Source organism: Manis javanica, chromosome 15, assembly GCF_040802235.1.
Source record: "Manis javanica isolate MJ-LG chromosome 15, MJ_LKY, whole genome shotgun sequence".
Classification (NCBI taxonomy): Eukaryota; Metazoa; Chordata; class Mammalia; order Pholidota; family Manidae; genus Manis; species Manis javanica.
The window spans coordinates 8,082,031-8,100,226 of NC_133170.1; the positions used below are offsets into that span (position 1 = coordinate 8,082,031).

Here is an 18,196-nt window from a genome sequence, read left to right on the forward strand (position 1 = left end):
TCTAATGTGTACCGGTCTCAAATATGAGGCAAGTTGGGCTAAGTTATATTATTAATAGAGGAATTTTAGACTAAATATACTTTTTACTAATTTGCAATACTGCAAACGTAATATTTTTAAATAAAAACACCTAAACAACTCATTTAATGAAGTCTCTTTTCTGCTATACATTGTACAATTAATATTGTACAATTGGAATGCTCAAGATACTAACAAATTTCTGGTGATCACAGAAGAGTAATGCCCACTTTATAGATTAAAACTAGCATTTAAAATTCTGCTTTCCTCCATGACAAAGGTCAGGGGACTGGATTTTTATCTGATTCTAGCCAAGTACCTTCTTCTCCCATTACTTACTCTAACTGGTGAATAGGAAAACAAGCTTAAATATAAGGCATTTGGAAACTTCAATGAACAAGAAGGAAATGCTTGCCAGAAAGTTATCAGGAAAATTGGTGATCCAAAAGATTGAGAAATAATAGTTGGCCAAATTCAAATCACAATTTTTTAAAAGCATAATAAACTGAGCTCCAGTGCAAATATGTTTGAGCCCTCATTGTATAAAGTTATTTACACCTGTTTGTTCTTTTTAGGTTTCAGAAGTCGGTGTAGTTAAGGAAAATGTTACATGTGAACCCTTTTCTCTACTTCTCCCAGCCCTCAACCAGTACTCCCAGGTATCACACAGAAGGAAGCGGAGACTTCCGTGGAGAAAACTACTCCTGTCCCGGCACATGGGAGGATGTTGACTATTCTCCTAATCATCTTGATTTTAAACCTTTTTGCACTGGGTATCCCAGAACGGTTTCCAGGGTAAAAAGGCCTTTCTTAAGCATATTTCAACTTTTAGCATGTGTTCGTCCATGTTTATTGAATCAATATTAGTCTTCTCAAGAAGAAATAGCTAGATATAGAAATATGGGTATACTTTCATGTTTTATATTTAAGGGCATAGATTAGAGGAACTAGGAAACAGTCTGGAAATACTTTTTCTTAAATTATAATTGATCATAAGTTAGGATACGACTTTCCTTCTTTCACTGAAGTAAAAAGAACATAGTGAAGAAATAGGGTCGAATACATGATGGCACATGTGACAGGCAGTGAGCTGGGGCATATTCTTTGTTACTTCCTAATCCTTAGAACCACAGTTTGCTGTTTTAAGAGGTATCATCTGAGAGGTTCCAGATAAAAGGGGATTGTCAAACGTTCTTAGGCCTTCAGCGTGCCGGATGCCCGAAAGTAGGACAGGAATTTGTAACAGAAGCTCACGATGAAGAACCAGACATTCCGAGCCACCTGAGATCTTGCGATGAGAAGGCGCCAGGCGATGAGCAAGAGGGCGGTGTTAAAGAGGTAGTGGATATTTCGTAACCTGGGGAACAGACGTACATGACCAAAGTTAAAGCAGTACCAGACACCCAGCTGTGTTTTCTGAAGCATAATGTGCCTTTTCCTGGCTGTGAGCCAGGAAACTATCTAATTAAGTGCTCATGGGGTATGTGGCCTGACCCGATGGCCTTTTGATTTTTATGTCTTTTATTCCCATACATTCCTTCTGAATGATCAGATTTTCGTAATATTCACCTGACTAGTTTCTCATACCTTCCTCTACTTGAAGCTATCTTACAAGCATGACTAACAACCTTTCTTAAATATACTTTGATCATATCACTAATCTTCACTGGCTCTTATTCACTAAAGGGTAAGTTCTGAAGTTCTTAGTCTTCTACTCAAGGTTCCTCACTGTTTGCAGTTTATTTTTCCATCTTCATCATCTCTACATTAAAAACCTTTTCCTTCTACCAGAAGCCAGGCATGCTTCTATGCCAGCCTGCAGTAATTCTTTGTCTTTTAGAGGGTGACTGAAAGAAATTTAAAGCAGTTGAAGGACTTAAAGAGTGCTTAAGTCATCTGTCCATGTTAAATAGTTCAATCAGGTTTCCTTCTTTCTCTGTATTATATGACAAGATGTGGTAGACGAAACAGAAACTTTGGTTCAAATCTGTCTCCTGTACTTAACATACGTTATCACAGACAAGTTACTTACCTTCTTATAGTCTTAATAGTTTTTTGATAAAAATGGGATAACAATATAGGTATCTCATAGAGGTGTGGTGAAGTCTAAATGAAACTGTGTTACACTGCATAGTGTACAGGGAGAGACCTGTAATGAGGTCAACACATAAAACCTGTCAATTCTTCCCTTTCCCTGCTCAAATTTCATTATCTGGTATAAAATAGTTCAATCACGTTTCCTTCTTTCTCTATTATATTGAGCACACATGGTAAGTGCTCAATAAATATTAACTGACTGATTATGCTTACTTTCTTAAGTGTTGCTTTGCTTCTGGGACTCCAGCCATATCCTCTTTCAGTAAGTACTTCTTAACCCCTAAAACATAATTTTCAATATATTCCAACCAGTTCAGCTGGCGTACATCAAAGTTGAATACCTGAAAGACAAGAAGAGTTTATGGTTTGCCACAATTGTACTGCTGTGTAATCACTTTGTTCATTTGATGACGTTTCTTTTACGTAAAAAAGTAATTCACTTTGGAAGACTTAGTTTGGACCCCTCCAAAGGAGGGCTATTTGTGTTGTTGTTTCAAAGGCACTGACAATATGGATTATCATTTATATGGGAACATTTAAACACAGAGCACAAACATTTGACCTGTAGGAAGTCTTGGGAAGAAAATTTAAAGGAACTGGTATTAGACTGGTGAAAGCTAATTTCAAGTAAATGAGGATTAAGTATTGTTAAAAGTGATGGAATAGGTTAGGGACCAAACAAGTATGCTTAAATTTGGGTGGTGTGCCCCTTGCCTACCATTCTTTCCTACAATATTATCACTTCATTATGCATAGTAAGGTAAACTTTGGGAGCAAAGCCTTAAGAAATATAGCTTAGTGGAATTTAATATTCTGTGTTTGCTTTACAGATGTTATCCATTATGTCTGTCAGTCAGTGTGCCATTCAGTGAAAATCTTCAAAACCTTCTTTTAGAGTTAAGTGGTAATGAAGACTTTGTTTCTCCTGGAAGACTAGTATATGTTCTCCTCTTGGACAAAGAATGCAATGAAACTATATTTTCCTTTTCATTTTGCAACCCAGAAAGCTCAAGAACAAATTCCCTGCTTAACTGCAGTGACTTAGGATCTTGTAGACTAAATATGGACATTGTTTTTTCATTCTTATCCTTGACTTCACATTTTAGTACATATTTTCCCTGATTTGATGTTATCTTTTTCTGTTGTGTTCTTTTATTATACATGTTTATTGCAAGTTACCTCAGATGTTGGTAAAATAATTTGAAGTATTAACAAATTCCAGAGAGCTTTGTGACTTGGCCAAAAGCTGAATTGCTTTCCAAAAGTAATCTCTAAGTATTATTATTTATTCATGTATATAAAGAGAAGCTTTTATTTTTATTAGATTTTAGTGAGGCCCTAGTTTGGACTCTTCATTCTATATGGTGAATCAAACTGAATTCCGAGCCACACCAGAGTTTGGCATTTTTAGCCCAGCAGTCAGGATTCTTGCCTTTGCTAAGATATTTTGAAAGCATATGTTAAATCCACTGCATCTTTTTCTTTTTCACAAAATTCTTAGTTGTTTTAGGTTAAAATAGTAAAATGTCAAAAATGCAGCTCTAAGCTCATTATCTTGAATTATTTAGGTGGGTTTCCATGGAGAAAAAAGACAAACCTATATAATATTTGAAGCTAATTTTAAAAATAGTTTTTTCTTTTATAAGCTGGTTTGATCATTATCCATGTATTTCAAACACAAGTGCTTAGAAGAATTTTAGTCTATATCAGGTATGTAAACATTTCTGAACATAGCTCTACTTCATGTTAGTTTTAGAGATATACTCAGCAATGATTTCAGTTAACCTATCCCCCTAAATCTTACCTGGTATATTTAATATAACAACATTTATGGTGTTTGACTTTGCAAGTTAACCCTTAGGTTATGCTCTATTGGATTTGAATCATTTTCTATGAGGTTGACACATAGATGTAAAACTCTTAACTGGCAAATGAGGCTACCTTGCTGTCCAACATTTACTTCTAAATATGACTTGGTTCTTTGACATACTGTCAGGTGCAAGATGATAAATCAAGAAATTTTTTTTTCTTTTTAAAAAATTTCTGTAGAAAATGTCAATAAAATAAAAACTTTGGACTTAAATTGAAAACAGGATATGCTCAGGGAATACATGACAGAAGAAAAAAAAACCCAGGAACATGTACAAAAAGTACAAAAGTTTTCTGTATTATTTGTGAATTCAGAATATGCAGATTTCAGAGCTTAGCTTTTGTGAATGCCAAGAAGCTAATCTAAAGAAATAAATGGCACTGATGCCTTGAAAATGAAAGTCTGAATTGTTGAAGTGAGAGAGAGAGAGAGAGGCTATATATGCTGCAGACTGTAAAGCTATATCATCTATATCTAGAGAAGCAATACTTCAGGGAGATCTTAGATGGGCTAAAAGGCACAGGAGCAGGGGTTAGCTTATCTTTTTTTTAAAAAAAATGAGGGAATTGTAGCTTTGGAGATGTGGAATGATTTTGATTTGACAAAACAGTGGGTGAGAGTTTATGAGCAAAATTATTTTCATTGAAGTCGTTATATGCTGTGGGGGGCTAGGGGAAAGCTAGAGGTACTGAGGGTTTGTTGAAAAGGCAACAGCTATTGAGGGGGCAGAAAGGATTGAAGCATAGGAACTGTGACTGCAGTATAGCAGTGAGGATCCAACCAAAGTCCAAGATCCTGGGTCTCTTACCCACGTAAAACTTGTTTCCTGCAATTGTGTCGATTGGCATTGACTGATTTTCTTAGTGAAAAAAAAAAAATCTGTTTAAATGACCAAAATTTCCCTTATCAACTTTCCATGTCAAACAAGTCTAAATGCCAAATGAGCAAGATTGTCCTGTTGGTTGTCAGCGTTATACTTACTCTCTGGTCTTCAGGACTCAACTCGGACATCAGCATTTCTGTATTGTATGTGCTCCATTCCCAGCTATGATTGACAAAATACTCCAGCATGGAAACGGTTCTTAAAAGTCGATTCATGAGCTTTGTCATCCTGAAATAGAGATCAGATAGATGCAAATACCAGCACGCCATGGCTGCCTACTTCCCTGTTTCTCCGTAAGGATGTAAGACAACTTACTTTTGAGACTATATAAAAAAAATCCCTCTCCTCTTTCCCCCAATTCCTCATTGAAACACATTTTCTTTTTTCCATTCCATGGCAACTCTGTTGAATGAAGGAAAGAGGTTGAATCTAAAGGAGCTTGTCTATCAGGCCTTTTAATCCCATCAAACTCTTCCTCTATCTCTTCTACCATCTCTCTCACTTCAGTAGCAAATGTTTTAAAAATTGAACCAGATATCCATCCTTAATGACATTGTTCCTTCTTTGAATTCTGAAGTAGATAATTAGAAAGCATAGTCTCTTCTTAATTTATGTTCTTGCATTAAAAACAAAATGGACCACCTATCAGAAGTGAATCATGTCACAAAAAGGCCATGTATGACAAACCCACAGCTAACGTCATACTCAATGGCAAAAAGTTGAGAGCTTTTCCTTTAAGATCAGAATCAAGGATGCCCACTGTCACCACTTTTATTCAAAGTAGTACTAGAAGTCGTAGCCATGGCGATCAGACAAGAAAAAGAGATAAAAGACATCTATTTGCAGATGACATGATACTATATATGAAAAACCCTATGTACTCCACCAAAAAACTGTTAGAATCACTGGATTCAGCAATCACATTATGCAAAATCAATATACAGAAATCTGTTATGTTCTTACTAACAATGAACTAGCAGTGGGAAATCAAGAAAACAATTCCACTTACAATTGCATCAAAAAGAATAAAATGCCTAGGAATAAACCTAACCAAGGAGGCGAAAGACCTGTATTATGAAAACTATGACACTCGAGAGAAATTAAAGAAGACACAAATAAATGGAAATCCTATGCTCATGGATAGGAAGAATGAATATTGTCAAAATGGCCATCCTGTCCAAAGCAATTTACAAATTCAATGCAATCCCTATCAAAATACCAATGGCATTTTCAATGAACTAGAACAAATAATACTAAAATTTGTATGGAACCACAAAAGACTCTGAATAGCCAAAGCAATCTTGAGAAAGAATAACAAAGCTGGGGGTATCACAGTCCCTGACTTTGAGCTATACTACAGAGCTACAGAAATCAAAACAGTATGGCACTGGCACAAGAATAGAGCCATAGATCCATGAAACAGAATATCAGAAATAAATTCATGCATATGGTCAATTAATACATGACAAAGGAGGCAAGAATATACAATAGGAAAAAGACAATCTCTTCAATAAATGGTTTTGGGCAAACTGGATAGCTATATGCAAGATAATGAAGCTGGATTACTCTCTGACACCATACAGAAAAGTAAACGAAATAGATTAAAGACCTAAATATAAGAAATGAATCCATAAACCTCTTAAAAGAAACATAGGCAAAAATATCATGAAAATAAGCATGAGTTAGTTTTTTCTGGACTTGTGTCCCTAGGCGAGGGAAACAAAAAATGAACAAGTGGGACCACATCAAATTAACAAGCTTCTGTAGAGCAAAGGACACCATCAACAGAAAAAGAAGGCAACCTATAGTATGGGAGAATATATTCATAAATGAATCATCCAAAATACATGAAAAAACTCATATGACAACACCAAAAAAAAAAACCCTGATTACAAATTGGCAGAGGGCCTGAATGACATTTTTCCAAAGAAGACATATAGGTGGCCAACAGGCACATGAAAAGATGCTCTACATTGCTACTCATCAGGAAAATGCAAATCAAAGCCACAATGAGATATCATTTAACCAGTCAGGATGCCCACTATCCAAAAGATAGGAAGCATTGGTGAAGATGTGAAGAGATGGGAACCCTCCTACACTGTTGGTGGGAATGTAAACTGGTGCAGCCACTTTGGAAAGCAGTATGGAGATTCCTCAAAAAACAAATACCATGCCTCTCAGTACTCAAAGAAAACAAAATTTGTGATTCAAAAATATATATGCACCCCTATGTTTACTGATGCATTATTTATAATAGCCAAGATATGGAAGCAACCAAAGTCTCCATTAATAATAGAGAAGATATGCTACATACACACAATGGAATATTATTCAGTCACAGGACAACATGGATGGATGGCTTAATGAAATAAGCCAGGTGGAGAAAGATAAACTACATGATTTCACTTATATTTGGAATCTAAAAACAAAAGAAAATGAACAAAACAGCAATGGAGTCACAGACACTGAGAAGTGACTGGTGGTTACTGTGGGGGAGGGTTTGGGGTGGGCGAGTGAAACAAGTAAAGGGGATAAAGAGACGAAATCTCAATCATAATATAAATTAGTCATGGGTGAAAGTACAGCATAGAGAATATAGTTAATAGTTCTGTAACATTTTTCTACATTGATAGTAACTGCAGTAGCTGGGGTGAGGATTTAAAATGTATGTAATTATTGAATCACTATGTTGTGTACTTGAAACCAATATAATGTTGTATATCAACAATACTGCAATATAAAAATAACAAAGTAGTAAGTGATTTTCAACACACACACACACACACACACTCTCTCTCTCTCTCTCTCTCTCTCTCTCTCTCTCTCTCTCTCTGATCCTGATCCGAAGTTTAGTATATAATTCCTGGGCAAAAATGGTCACTGTGTATAAGCACCTGGCAAACCAGAAGCAGTAGTCAATTGTAAAGTAGATTTATGGGCAAAATCATTTGTTGATGACCTACTCTTAGGCATGGTGCTAATACTTCAAAAAAAGTTACCTCTGCTAATTCTCATAACATCCCTATTAGGTAGGTATTTATCTACATTTTTATGAATGGGTAAAGTGAGCTTAAAATAAGTAAGTGGCCATAATGTAGTGGCAATGCCAAATTCCATCTTTTGATGGACTTCAAAAGCCTCTCGAGATTTCTACCCTGTTGTCCCATTGCCGAAGATAAACCAAACTTGTGGCCAGGAATTGGACCATCTTTGCTGTGTTAACTTCCAAACTTTACAAAAATTTACAAAACACTTTCTTGTTTGATTTTACTCGATCCTCAAAATATGACTCTGAGGCAGTCAGGATCTATGCCATTTATCTTCATCTTACAGAAGGATTAATAGGATCAAGGTCACATAGCTAATGCTCAAACCTAGGCCTTCTTGCTACAAAGCACGTTTGACCTATAGAACATTTGATTTTTATCTCAAGCCTATTCGGGTGGTAGCGATTATGTAGTCGACCCAGTAATGACTTAGGATACTATTTGGGGAATTTTGTCTTATTTCTGGTAGAATCCTAAAGCCTATATACCTAATGACTTATAAGATACTTCTTACTGTATCATGGGAAATTCGTAGGCAGGAGGTAGAATCATTGTTCCCTGATACAAGCGTAATAGGGTTCCATTTAGTTCATTATCTAACATCTTAGCTGTAGACTGGATATTTATATCCCCCCAAAATTCATATGTTGAATTCTGTTCCTTCTCAATGGATAGTGTTTGGAGAAGGAGACCTTGGGAAGTGATTAATGGCCCTTATTTAAAAAGCCCAGAAATCTCCCTTGGCCTTCTCAGAATGTGAGGACGCAGAGAGAAGACGGCTCTCTAGGGACTGGGAAGAGGGCCCTCGTCAGGTGCTGAATCTGCCAGCACCTTGATCTTAGACTCTTCCCAGTATTCAGAACTGTGAGAAATAATATTTCTGTCATTTATGAGCCACCCAGTTTACAATATTCTGTTATAGCAGCCCAAATGGACTAAGATAATCTATTCTCTATAATCCTGATGTAATTGACATGATTTCAATATATATTTAATTTCTAAAAATAATCCTTGTACAGTGACATCATTGCATGTACAGGACTATATCAGCATCATAGTACATTTTTAAAAAGTTACATTTATTACTCAAGTAGAGGTCTTTTTAATATATAAAATGCAAAATTATAAAAGACAAGTGATGCCTTATGACAAAGATTTAAAACTTCTTTAGTAATAATAGTGATTGATTATTATTACTGACTAGCCTATGCACTTCTATGTAAAACCTACAAAGTAGGTATGATTATTGTCGTCTTTTTACAGGTGAGGAAATTAGGATTTAGAGAGATCAAGTTATCTAAGACTCATGGCTAAACTGGTGAAGCCGAGAGTCTGACTGTAAGCAACATGCTTTTAAGACCTACATTACGGGTAGCTTCCCTTGTATCAGCAAAAGCTTCATAAAGCTACATGGTAAGAAACTGACTTGGAGAAAATACATTAAATATATATTTACACATAGACACACACGAGTTACCGTAAATTGTTAAGTACAGCCTGATAAACAGGTGAGAAATAAGCAGGCAACTCAGAAGAAAAAACTTAAATGTCTCATGGGCAAATGAAAGCCTGACCTCTCCAGCCATTAGGAGAATGCAAAATCAAAGAGATGTCATTCCTTGTCATTTGATAATTCAAGATTGACTTTTTCAAAGTATTGATGAGGGTGAGAAAAAACATTTGCACCATCCTACGCTGCTGTGGTAGTGTACAGTGACAGAGCCTGCCTTTAGGGCAAGCTGGCATTAGTCACAAAATCCAGACACCCTCCAGTCCAGCAGTCACACTCCTCGGTATTCTCCACAGATCCAGCAGCATCTTGTACAATAGTACATGTGCACTGATAATCGTTACTCCATTATTTGTAATTGGGGGGAAAAAAGACAACACTAGGCAGAATGACTTAATTTGCATGGAACATTAGTGAAAAAACTGAAAATAAGTAGGACTGATTTATGTACACACCTCAAAGCAAAACTGTACTTATATATGTACATATGTATTTGTAAATGCATAAAAAATTGCACACAAACACCCCTGGAGAGAACAAGGGTCTAGATATTCTACCATTTTGTGCCATAAAGATTATTAAAATTTCTATTACAAAACGAGCCTACCCATTTCCCGCAAATATTACAATTTCTTACAAAATTCTTAAAGAGTTTTTTTGGGGGCCCTTCTTCCTCTCTTTACCCAGGTCTTCTTCCAACCCTGATATATGTTAAGGTCTTTAGCATTTCTGTCTACAATATGCGTTTTCCTTCTCCCATGTTTATTTAATAAACCCCATACAAATATTTTCCCCATAGCCAGCGTCTCCTTTTTACCTTGTTTAAGAAGAAACAGACAATTACTGAGTTCTGAGATCTAAATAAGGTCTCTCAAAATTTGGATAAACTCATTGCCTAAGGGGCTAGCTTGACTGCAGGAACTGCCTTTAGTAATTACAATGGCGACTCCTCAGACACATGATAGTATCAGAGTGAGTCAGACAGGAAGGGGTGCGTCCTAAGTCACAGACGGCGACAGGACACCAGCATCTGCAGGCTTTCCGCTCCACCTGTTCCCTGTAATGCCCTCACTCAGCTCTAGGGGGCAGTAAATCAAGTTCTGGTTTCTCCAAATCTTTCCACTATCACTTTCTTTGAGTCTTATTTTAAATTCTCTTACTTCTGTTTCCTTATTTGTGGAATTAGGATGCTGCGGGCACCCTCCTTGGGTTGCCATGCCAATGAAAACATGATCCCCACGCACCTTCCGTGTAAGGAAGGTTATCATTATTGAACATTTTAAGGTTACCTAACAATTCAGAAAACCCCAGAGTCTCAGTTGCTTTTCTTGTGGATGATGATTTGCTGAATTCACCAAGCAAGTCCTCAGCACTTAACTACTTTTATTATTTGGGAGGATTTTTAAGGTAGGGGTCTTTGGGGTGGGCTTCTTACCACTCTTGCTTTGGTCATCCCTAAATGATTATTTTATATATAAAACATACATGTATGTTCGATTCAGTTGTCACCTTTGACCTCCCGCTGAAGGGAGGGCTGAGGACTGCGCGGCCCTGATCTACGCGGCGACAGCCTTAATGTCCCCACCGAGCCCCTCACCTGGGCTTCCTTCCCGTGAGCCGCAGGTAGAAGTCGTAGATGATGGCCGGCGCCCGGTGGCTGATGGCGTTCCAGTACTGCGCGGTGATGTTGCTGGTGGTGAAGTCAGCACACGGCCTCCTGAAGGCTCTCTCCAACGGGATCTTCTCAAAGGTGGCCAAGATTTGGAATCCTGGAAAATAAGCAGAGTTAAGTGCGGTGTCGCGGAGGGCAATTTGCAATGGGTCAAAACAGGATTAAGGACTTGCTGTGTCAAGAATCAATTTATGACAACGATACTAAGATTTTTATGCCAGGCAAAGCAGTCACCTGCAAAATCAAACAATGCGAATGGGTTAAGAATTGGGTCTTTTTCTCAAAACCTTTACTCCCAGTCATCAATACAGTGAAGTATTTGTTCAGAAAAACTTAAATCCATCCTTCAATTCAAAGGGTATCTACTCTATTCTGAAAGCGCCAAGACAGACCCCCAGGGCCTGATTTCCTCGCTTGGATCCCTTCTTGGAGAACATAAGGCAAGTTTCTTAATATTTTACTTAAACATTTATGAAGAGAAAATATAAAGGTAGGATTCCATTGTGTTGATTTGCTTTAAATACCAGTGTTTTACTTCATTGGTATTTCTATTTCTTTGGGAATATGTCAGAAAATTGTCCATTCATGTCTCCAGAGGGTTTTTTTTTCCATAATAGTCTTTTTATTTCTATATTATTACTAGATAAAGTCTAGTTAAAAACTTTTAATGGGCATTTTTAAATTCAATTATTTTCAAAAGATATTCATCTGAATTCAGTTTTTAATTATGTAGAACTGTTCAAGAATATGCCTCAGTTCATTATTGATACGATGATAGCAGTGGAGATGATTAAAAGATACTATCTGGAACATGAAAAATACATTCCCCATACAGAAAGGGTGCTCTAGAAACATCTGGCCCAGGAATGATTTATATTCCTCCCAGAGTGATTTATATTCACTTCTAAGAATCACGAGTGCAGTAGTTATTGCACGTTCAAGAGAGCTGTCTTCTGTTTCTATTTCAGGTACCAGCTTCTCACACATATTTAAATACAGCATCTACTCTCTCTGAGCCTCATATGTAAAATAAAGGAAGCCCACTAGGTTATTTTTAAGACCACATTCAACTAACATTGTATAAGTCAATAAAACAGTAAGAATTTTCAGCATGGGAAAAGGCTATTTTGAATCTCAGAAATGGAATGTCCATGTAGCATCTTTTTATTTGAGAGCTTAAGATACCTAGTTTGCTTCTATTAGTGCCTCTTTTTATGAGTGAGGTCTTAATTCTGTAGAGATTTATTTTTATTTCCAAATGTCTTCAGAATTATTTAGATATATGCTCTATATAACTGGGAATATGACCTGAGGACATTGATGGCAGTAGGTAATTTCATTTCATTTTTACTGAAGTAATAGCTTTGCAAATACAATATACAGCAGAGTGTTCTGAATTGGGAGTCTGATTCTAATAAATTCAGCTGTTGACATCTAGTACCTAAACAGTAGCTAGATGATGTGCGAGTTTCATATATTCACAAGAAAATCAGCCCCTATGACAAAGGAATACAAAGCTGGCTCTCCAATTTTCTATTATATGCAGGAATTATTTCAACTCCGCAAGATTCTTCCAAGGCTACGCTTGCGGCTGCCTGGATCAATCAAGGACTCCCACCGGCTCCGTAACACAAGTTACTGCCACTGGACTTCTCCACATCTACTAGGCTTTCAGTCATTTCACATTCTCAGTGATGTAGCACGGGGGACGTGTGCCTGGGAACAGTTGCCTCAGCAACAAGGGTATTTTATCACTGCTTGTACTTGCTGAGTTTTACTTGGTTTGATTTATTTTTTTAATTTCTGTAGCTAGTGGGCCCCTTCTTGCTCCTGGTCACCGTGTTCCCGCTGGCCCCTCTCTTTGGTATACCAGTACATTCTAGTTCACTCTTACAGATTTACAATTTGCAATTATTTTATATCTGTACTTATTTTTTTTTGTCTTTTCTGTCATCTGTCATGAGACTCGGCTCCACGACGGACTGTGTCTGTTTTCCCCGGGGGCAGACACTGGTGGTTACGTAGTTACACTGGTGGTTACGTAGTTACACTGCTATAGGACTTACCCATTTTACCCCAATTACAAGGATTGAAGTTACCAGATGTACAGTGATAGATTAACGTTGATTTAGGTCTAGAAAATGAAATAAAAATTAGATAAATACAACAAAATGGAGAACTAATGAAAAGAAAGGTAAAGGAAGAGAACATTTAGTCTAGGTTGTTTCAATAATTTCCATAAGGCGACCTATGTCACTTCCATCTTTTGCTCCTTCTTTGGGTTATTTAGAAATGGAAGACGACTAAAGTGTGTGTGTGTGTGTGTGTGTGTGTGTGTGTGTGTAAAAGATCTCCAATAGGAATGAATGTTTACAGAGCAGCTGGAGGGGTGTGTGTGTGTGTGTGTGTAAAAGATCTCCAATAGGAATGAATGTTTACAGAGCAGCTGGAGGCACCACAATGGTGAAAAAGTGGATATTTTTAACGTCTAGACATGTTTATCGGGCAAAATATAGGCTATGTTTTCTTCTGAATCCAGATATGCCCGAATGAATCAGAAAACATCTATCAGATTTCAAATAAGAAAAACTGAATTCTGTTTCTCATTTACTAATACAGCTAAATATACAAAAAGCCTATTTTTCTCTTTATACTAGTATTTCCCCCAACATGTGGTGACCTGAACTTTGGGCATTTATTGGGAACTGAGCAGTTCAATAAAATATCTTTCATTTCATCCACTTTTATTTCCTTCACTTTAAAAAGGGAAGCTGTAGTTTAGATTACCATATTGGAAGAAAAATTTTTGGTTATCAAGGATTTTATGAGTAAAGAGTTTGTTCCTTTATGATCAATAAAGTACTAAGCAGTGTTTATAAATCAACTCTGCATATATGATATCATATTTGGAACTATGTAAAATATTGAAACAGATACCCACTCATACTTTGTGTCTTCTATGATAAAAGGCATATATTTTGAAAATAAGCCTAACACTTTCACCCTCCCCATTGTCACATCTTTGAAAGCCAACTTAAGCATCCACACCTGTGAATCGCCGTGTACCATCCTACAGCCAAGGTGAGGTTGACAACTGTATCAACTGGAATTAAATCTGCCACAGCCATCGGAGTAGCTTTTAGGGCCCGAAGAAACCCTTTCCCAGTCTGCACAAGAAAAAGAACATCAAATATGGAACCAGGTGTTCAGTAATAGCTGCAGCTAATACTAATGATTAATAATAACAGCTAACACTGATTCATGCTTCTAGTTACTGGGCTAAGGCTGGCTTCTCTCAGTCTGTCTGATATCTCGATCTCTCAGTCAAGTTCATCTCAAGTGCTGACATTTCCATGAACCACTAGTGGTCCTCAGGTTCCTTTAGGAAGTGAATGAAATTCCTTATATTTGTGAAAGGTTAATATATTTATTTAATGAACAAACACCAAGAATAGTTTTTCACTACTTAAAAACTAATTCATAAGACAGTTTAAGAATTAAGGTGTCTCAATTTTCCCAATAGTATTAGTTTACCATTTCTTAAATAAGTTTTCCGCTAGTGCTTAGTAACTTGGAAGCAATAGTAGACACTTAAAATTTAAGAAACATTTATAAAAATAAAATTCTACTATTTAGCAAAAACTTTTTTATTACTTGGGAAAAGATCACAATTATTTACTTTTCATTCTTAGTTTACCACACAGATCACCGATGATATTGGAATTATTCACACTGATAAAGAAGTCATGCCAATAAGAAAATAACTAATAAATAGTCATGTTTACGTTTATTGATTTAATGAAGTATTTGATTATACCCTGCATACTTCCAACATTGATCTGCAGTGGTTAGAACTTTCTTATGTGCCTAATTTCTGTTTTCTTGTAGCCGACTCCCCTTCCTTAGGACATAGGGAACCAGTTTGGAAAATTCCAGAAAATTTGAATAAATGTGAAGCTTTGTAAACAAAGTAATAAAACTCTTTCAAGGATCATGTTAAAGTGATTATGCTCCAAATTACCAAATGTTCACCCTCACTAAACCTTAAACCTTAAAGAAGAAAGAGTTGATGGAAGGTAGAGAACATAAAGAGAGGATCTGCCAGGAAAAAAAAAATAGAAACCAGGTTGATGTCCACTGTCCCTGTCTTTAATAAATAGCCATCGCTCACCATCTTTTATCTGTACTTCAGCTCATGTCGGGCCTTGCTCTGAGAAGAACACAGGCAGAGTCTGACGCATGAGACTTTTAAAAGTATTTAAACTCAGAGAATTGAATTCCTATTCATCGTCCTAAAGAGTCGAGTCGTGGCTCCGGTCCTAAGATGCATCCCTGTGAACCGTAAAGCACGGCGGGCGCACCCTGGGTCCGTCCTCGCTGCAGAGGAGACGAACACAGACGGCCGCTGACCTACAGGAACCGTGGACATTTCTCCTTGCCCGTGAGAGGATTACTACTGAAAAGTGTTTCCTATATTCATCAATTTTTATATTTGAAAAATTTGGTCTAATTGGTAATTCTTTCTTGCATCCATTAAGAACTATTTGTGTTTTAAGTATATATATAATTTCTATCCACATGCACATAACTTGCGTGTGCTTTACAATAAAAAATAATCTTTTCAAATGATTGTTCATTGCCTCCCCAATTTGCTGCACTAATTCTGACTTATTAATAAATGAAAAAAAGGAAACACTCCCATCTTGTGGTAACTACAGGGAAATGCAGGCATGGTCCTCTCCACAGATTTTACAAAAAATTCCTAAATGGTGATTGATGATGGTATCACACAGCACCTCGGTCCTCCTGATAATAAAACCCAAAAATAATAAAAACAATTATTCATCCTGTCTCTATTTTCCAAAAGCAAAATTGAGACAAGTTGCTTCCATTGTAGTCAGTAAAGTAGCATTTACGGTTTTGGGTTAATGAAGCTTTGTTATTACCCCTCCACTACATTTCAAGGAGTTATTTCCACATCATTATACATACCGCAATAATGAGCCCACTAGGTCCATTTTGGTTATCAACCCAGCCCTGAAAAAAAAAGAAGATCTCTACTGGTTACATGTCAGAAAATCCAAAAACCTTTGGAACATCTACTGTTTAATCTTAATAAATTTCAAACAAGAGCATAGAGACCCCAGCTGCTAGAACTGTCTAATCCAATATTTCTGACATCACAAACGGTGGCAAAGCAGTAGATATTTTCTGCACTTGACTTTTGTAAGAATTAAAATTCTGCCAACCTATTTTTTCATAGCAGGAGTCATGGACAGTTTCACGTTGTTTTATGACATCCTAGGGGCTAAGTTGGACCTTGTCCATCACCTGCTAACTCATTCATCGACCATCATTTTTCTCCATCTGGGGCTTGGTTTTAACTCCCCAGGGAAGCATTTCAACAAAATTTGTAGGAGTTACCCATTTCTTGAGTATTTTAAGAGTCACACCGTCCATACCATCCCTGTACATATCTATATTAGTTTGCTTAGTGGCATTGGAGGAAGGATTGTTCCGGAGCAGTGGGAGGAAAATGTCTATTTGAGTTTGTCTCCTAAACCCTAAGCAAGTCAATTGGCTTTATTATGTCTGTTTTTTCACGAGTGAAAATATGTGTGTAAAATGGAGAGGAGAGAGAAGAGGGACGAAGGGGCTAATACACTGAGGCTTTCCCTGGGGACCAGGCCCTGGACTAAGTGCCCCTCTCTTTACTGCCTCATCTGCTCAAGTCTCCAAAGGGGGCATCGGCCCAGTTTCACAGGTGAGTGAACTCAAAGGCTGTGCCGTCAGTAAGCAGCGGGGCTCAAATTTATCTGGACCTAAAGCGCCACAGAATTGCTTCAAAGATGGTATGATTCAAAGTACTTCCAAAAGGACATAGCAGTATACAGAGGTACAAGGTATTATTCCTAAACTGAGAACCGTTTGTGATCTTTGTGATCCCTATTTACCCTGGCTGTTGTGACACTGCCAATGTGGCCATCAGGAACATTCTGGTATATTTAAGCTATAGTGGGAAAACCAAGAAATAAAACGATCTCCCACAGGAATTCTCAGGCCAGAGGTAATGAGAAGCTAATTTAAGATCTCTACTCCCCAACTCTAGACAGTTTGGGAAACTTCCGGAGGAGCCTCCTACTGGATAAATCCTGAAGCGAGTGTGGGCATTTGTCCCCATAAAATGAGTTTGTCTCGGATTTGCTGCAATGAGCTCTACATCCTGAGACGAACTGAAAACGGACATTAGGAAGTGACTGCACTAGAAGGATGCTGGTTTGGAGGCAAAGCAAAGAATCCTGGGAGCGGCTTACCGGGAAAGGCTCCTGCCAGGTCGCGCCCACAATGGAGGGCCTGATGATGGCGATGTTCAGGTTCCCGCTCTCCTGCTGCACCACCATCTCTCCCAAGGCTTTGGTGTAGGTGTAAGTATTGGGCCGGTCCCCGATCAGCTTGGGTGTGATCTCGTCGATAATAGCGTCGTCTAACCACCTGAAGCGAGTCAGAGTAAAAAGGAATTGTAGCAGCACATACAACAGCCCAAAAAGAAACTGGCACAGACAGATACAACTTCCACTCTCCAGCTTGAGTTCCGAACCGTCTCAGGAGTGTACCGTCCGAATCCTGTGTGTTGGATGCGCTCTGCTCTCCACAGCTAAGCCCAGTCCTGCCAGCCCATTCCTACTTTCTGCTGCCTACACAGATCAACAGCTATGCAATCTACTGCTTTATTACATATCATCTTTAATGACCTCCAAGCGCTTCCTCCCTAGCAGGTGCATAAGTACATTCATCCAACACATTTGAGTGCCAATCACGTGCCCAGAACATGCCAGGGGCTGTATTCTGGGAGGTCAGAGGCTCCCTCGTCAAGCTGCGTCAGAGGCAAAACCCCTCATTCGCTGCTGTCCAGTTAAAACCAAGCATGCCAGTCTTGCAACCTTGAACTTTTAATTTTTAAAATCCCATTCGATGCCTCAACAAATAAAAGCAACTACATTCAATCTGTTTTAGCGAATCCATGAAATGTATTCTGAAGGTCTGTTAGAGTTTATGCTAATAACATGGCAATTATTTCCAGAGATCTCCAATGAATTCT

General features: G+C 37.7%; 1 protein-coding gene across 3 annotated transcripts in view; it reads right to left on the bottom strand.

The window, feature by feature from the left end:
- Positions 1 to 820: 820 nt before the first annotated feature.
- FAR2 (fatty acyl-CoA reductase 2) overlaps positions 821 to 18,196 on the bottom strand; it is a 115,586-nt gene continuing 98,210 nt past the window's right edge. For all 3 annotated transcript variants that reach the window (XM_017662612.3, XM_037020296.2, XM_073223495.1), the window contains exons 5-12: positions 17,412 to 17,589; positions 16,090 to 16,134; positions 14,146 to 14,264; positions 13,164 to 13,231; positions 11,023 to 11,194; positions 4,967 to 5,096; positions 2,329 to 2,456; positions 821 to 1,375 (exon numbers count right to left, since the gene is read on the bottom strand). In XM_017662612.3, coding sequence (XP_017518101.1) covers positions 1,213 to 1,375; positions 2,329 to 2,456; positions 4,967 to 5,096; positions 11,023 to 11,194; positions 13,164 to 13,231; positions 14,146 to 14,264; positions 16,090 to 16,134; positions 17,412 to 17,589 — 1,003 coding nt within the window. In that variant the 3' untranslated portion in view covers positions 821 to 1,212. The remainder of the gene's footprint in view (positions 1,376 to 2,328; positions 2,457 to 4,966; positions 5,097 to 11,022; positions 11,195 to 13,163; positions 13,232 to 14,145; positions 14,265 to 16,089; positions 16,135 to 17,411; positions 17,590 to 18,196) is intronic.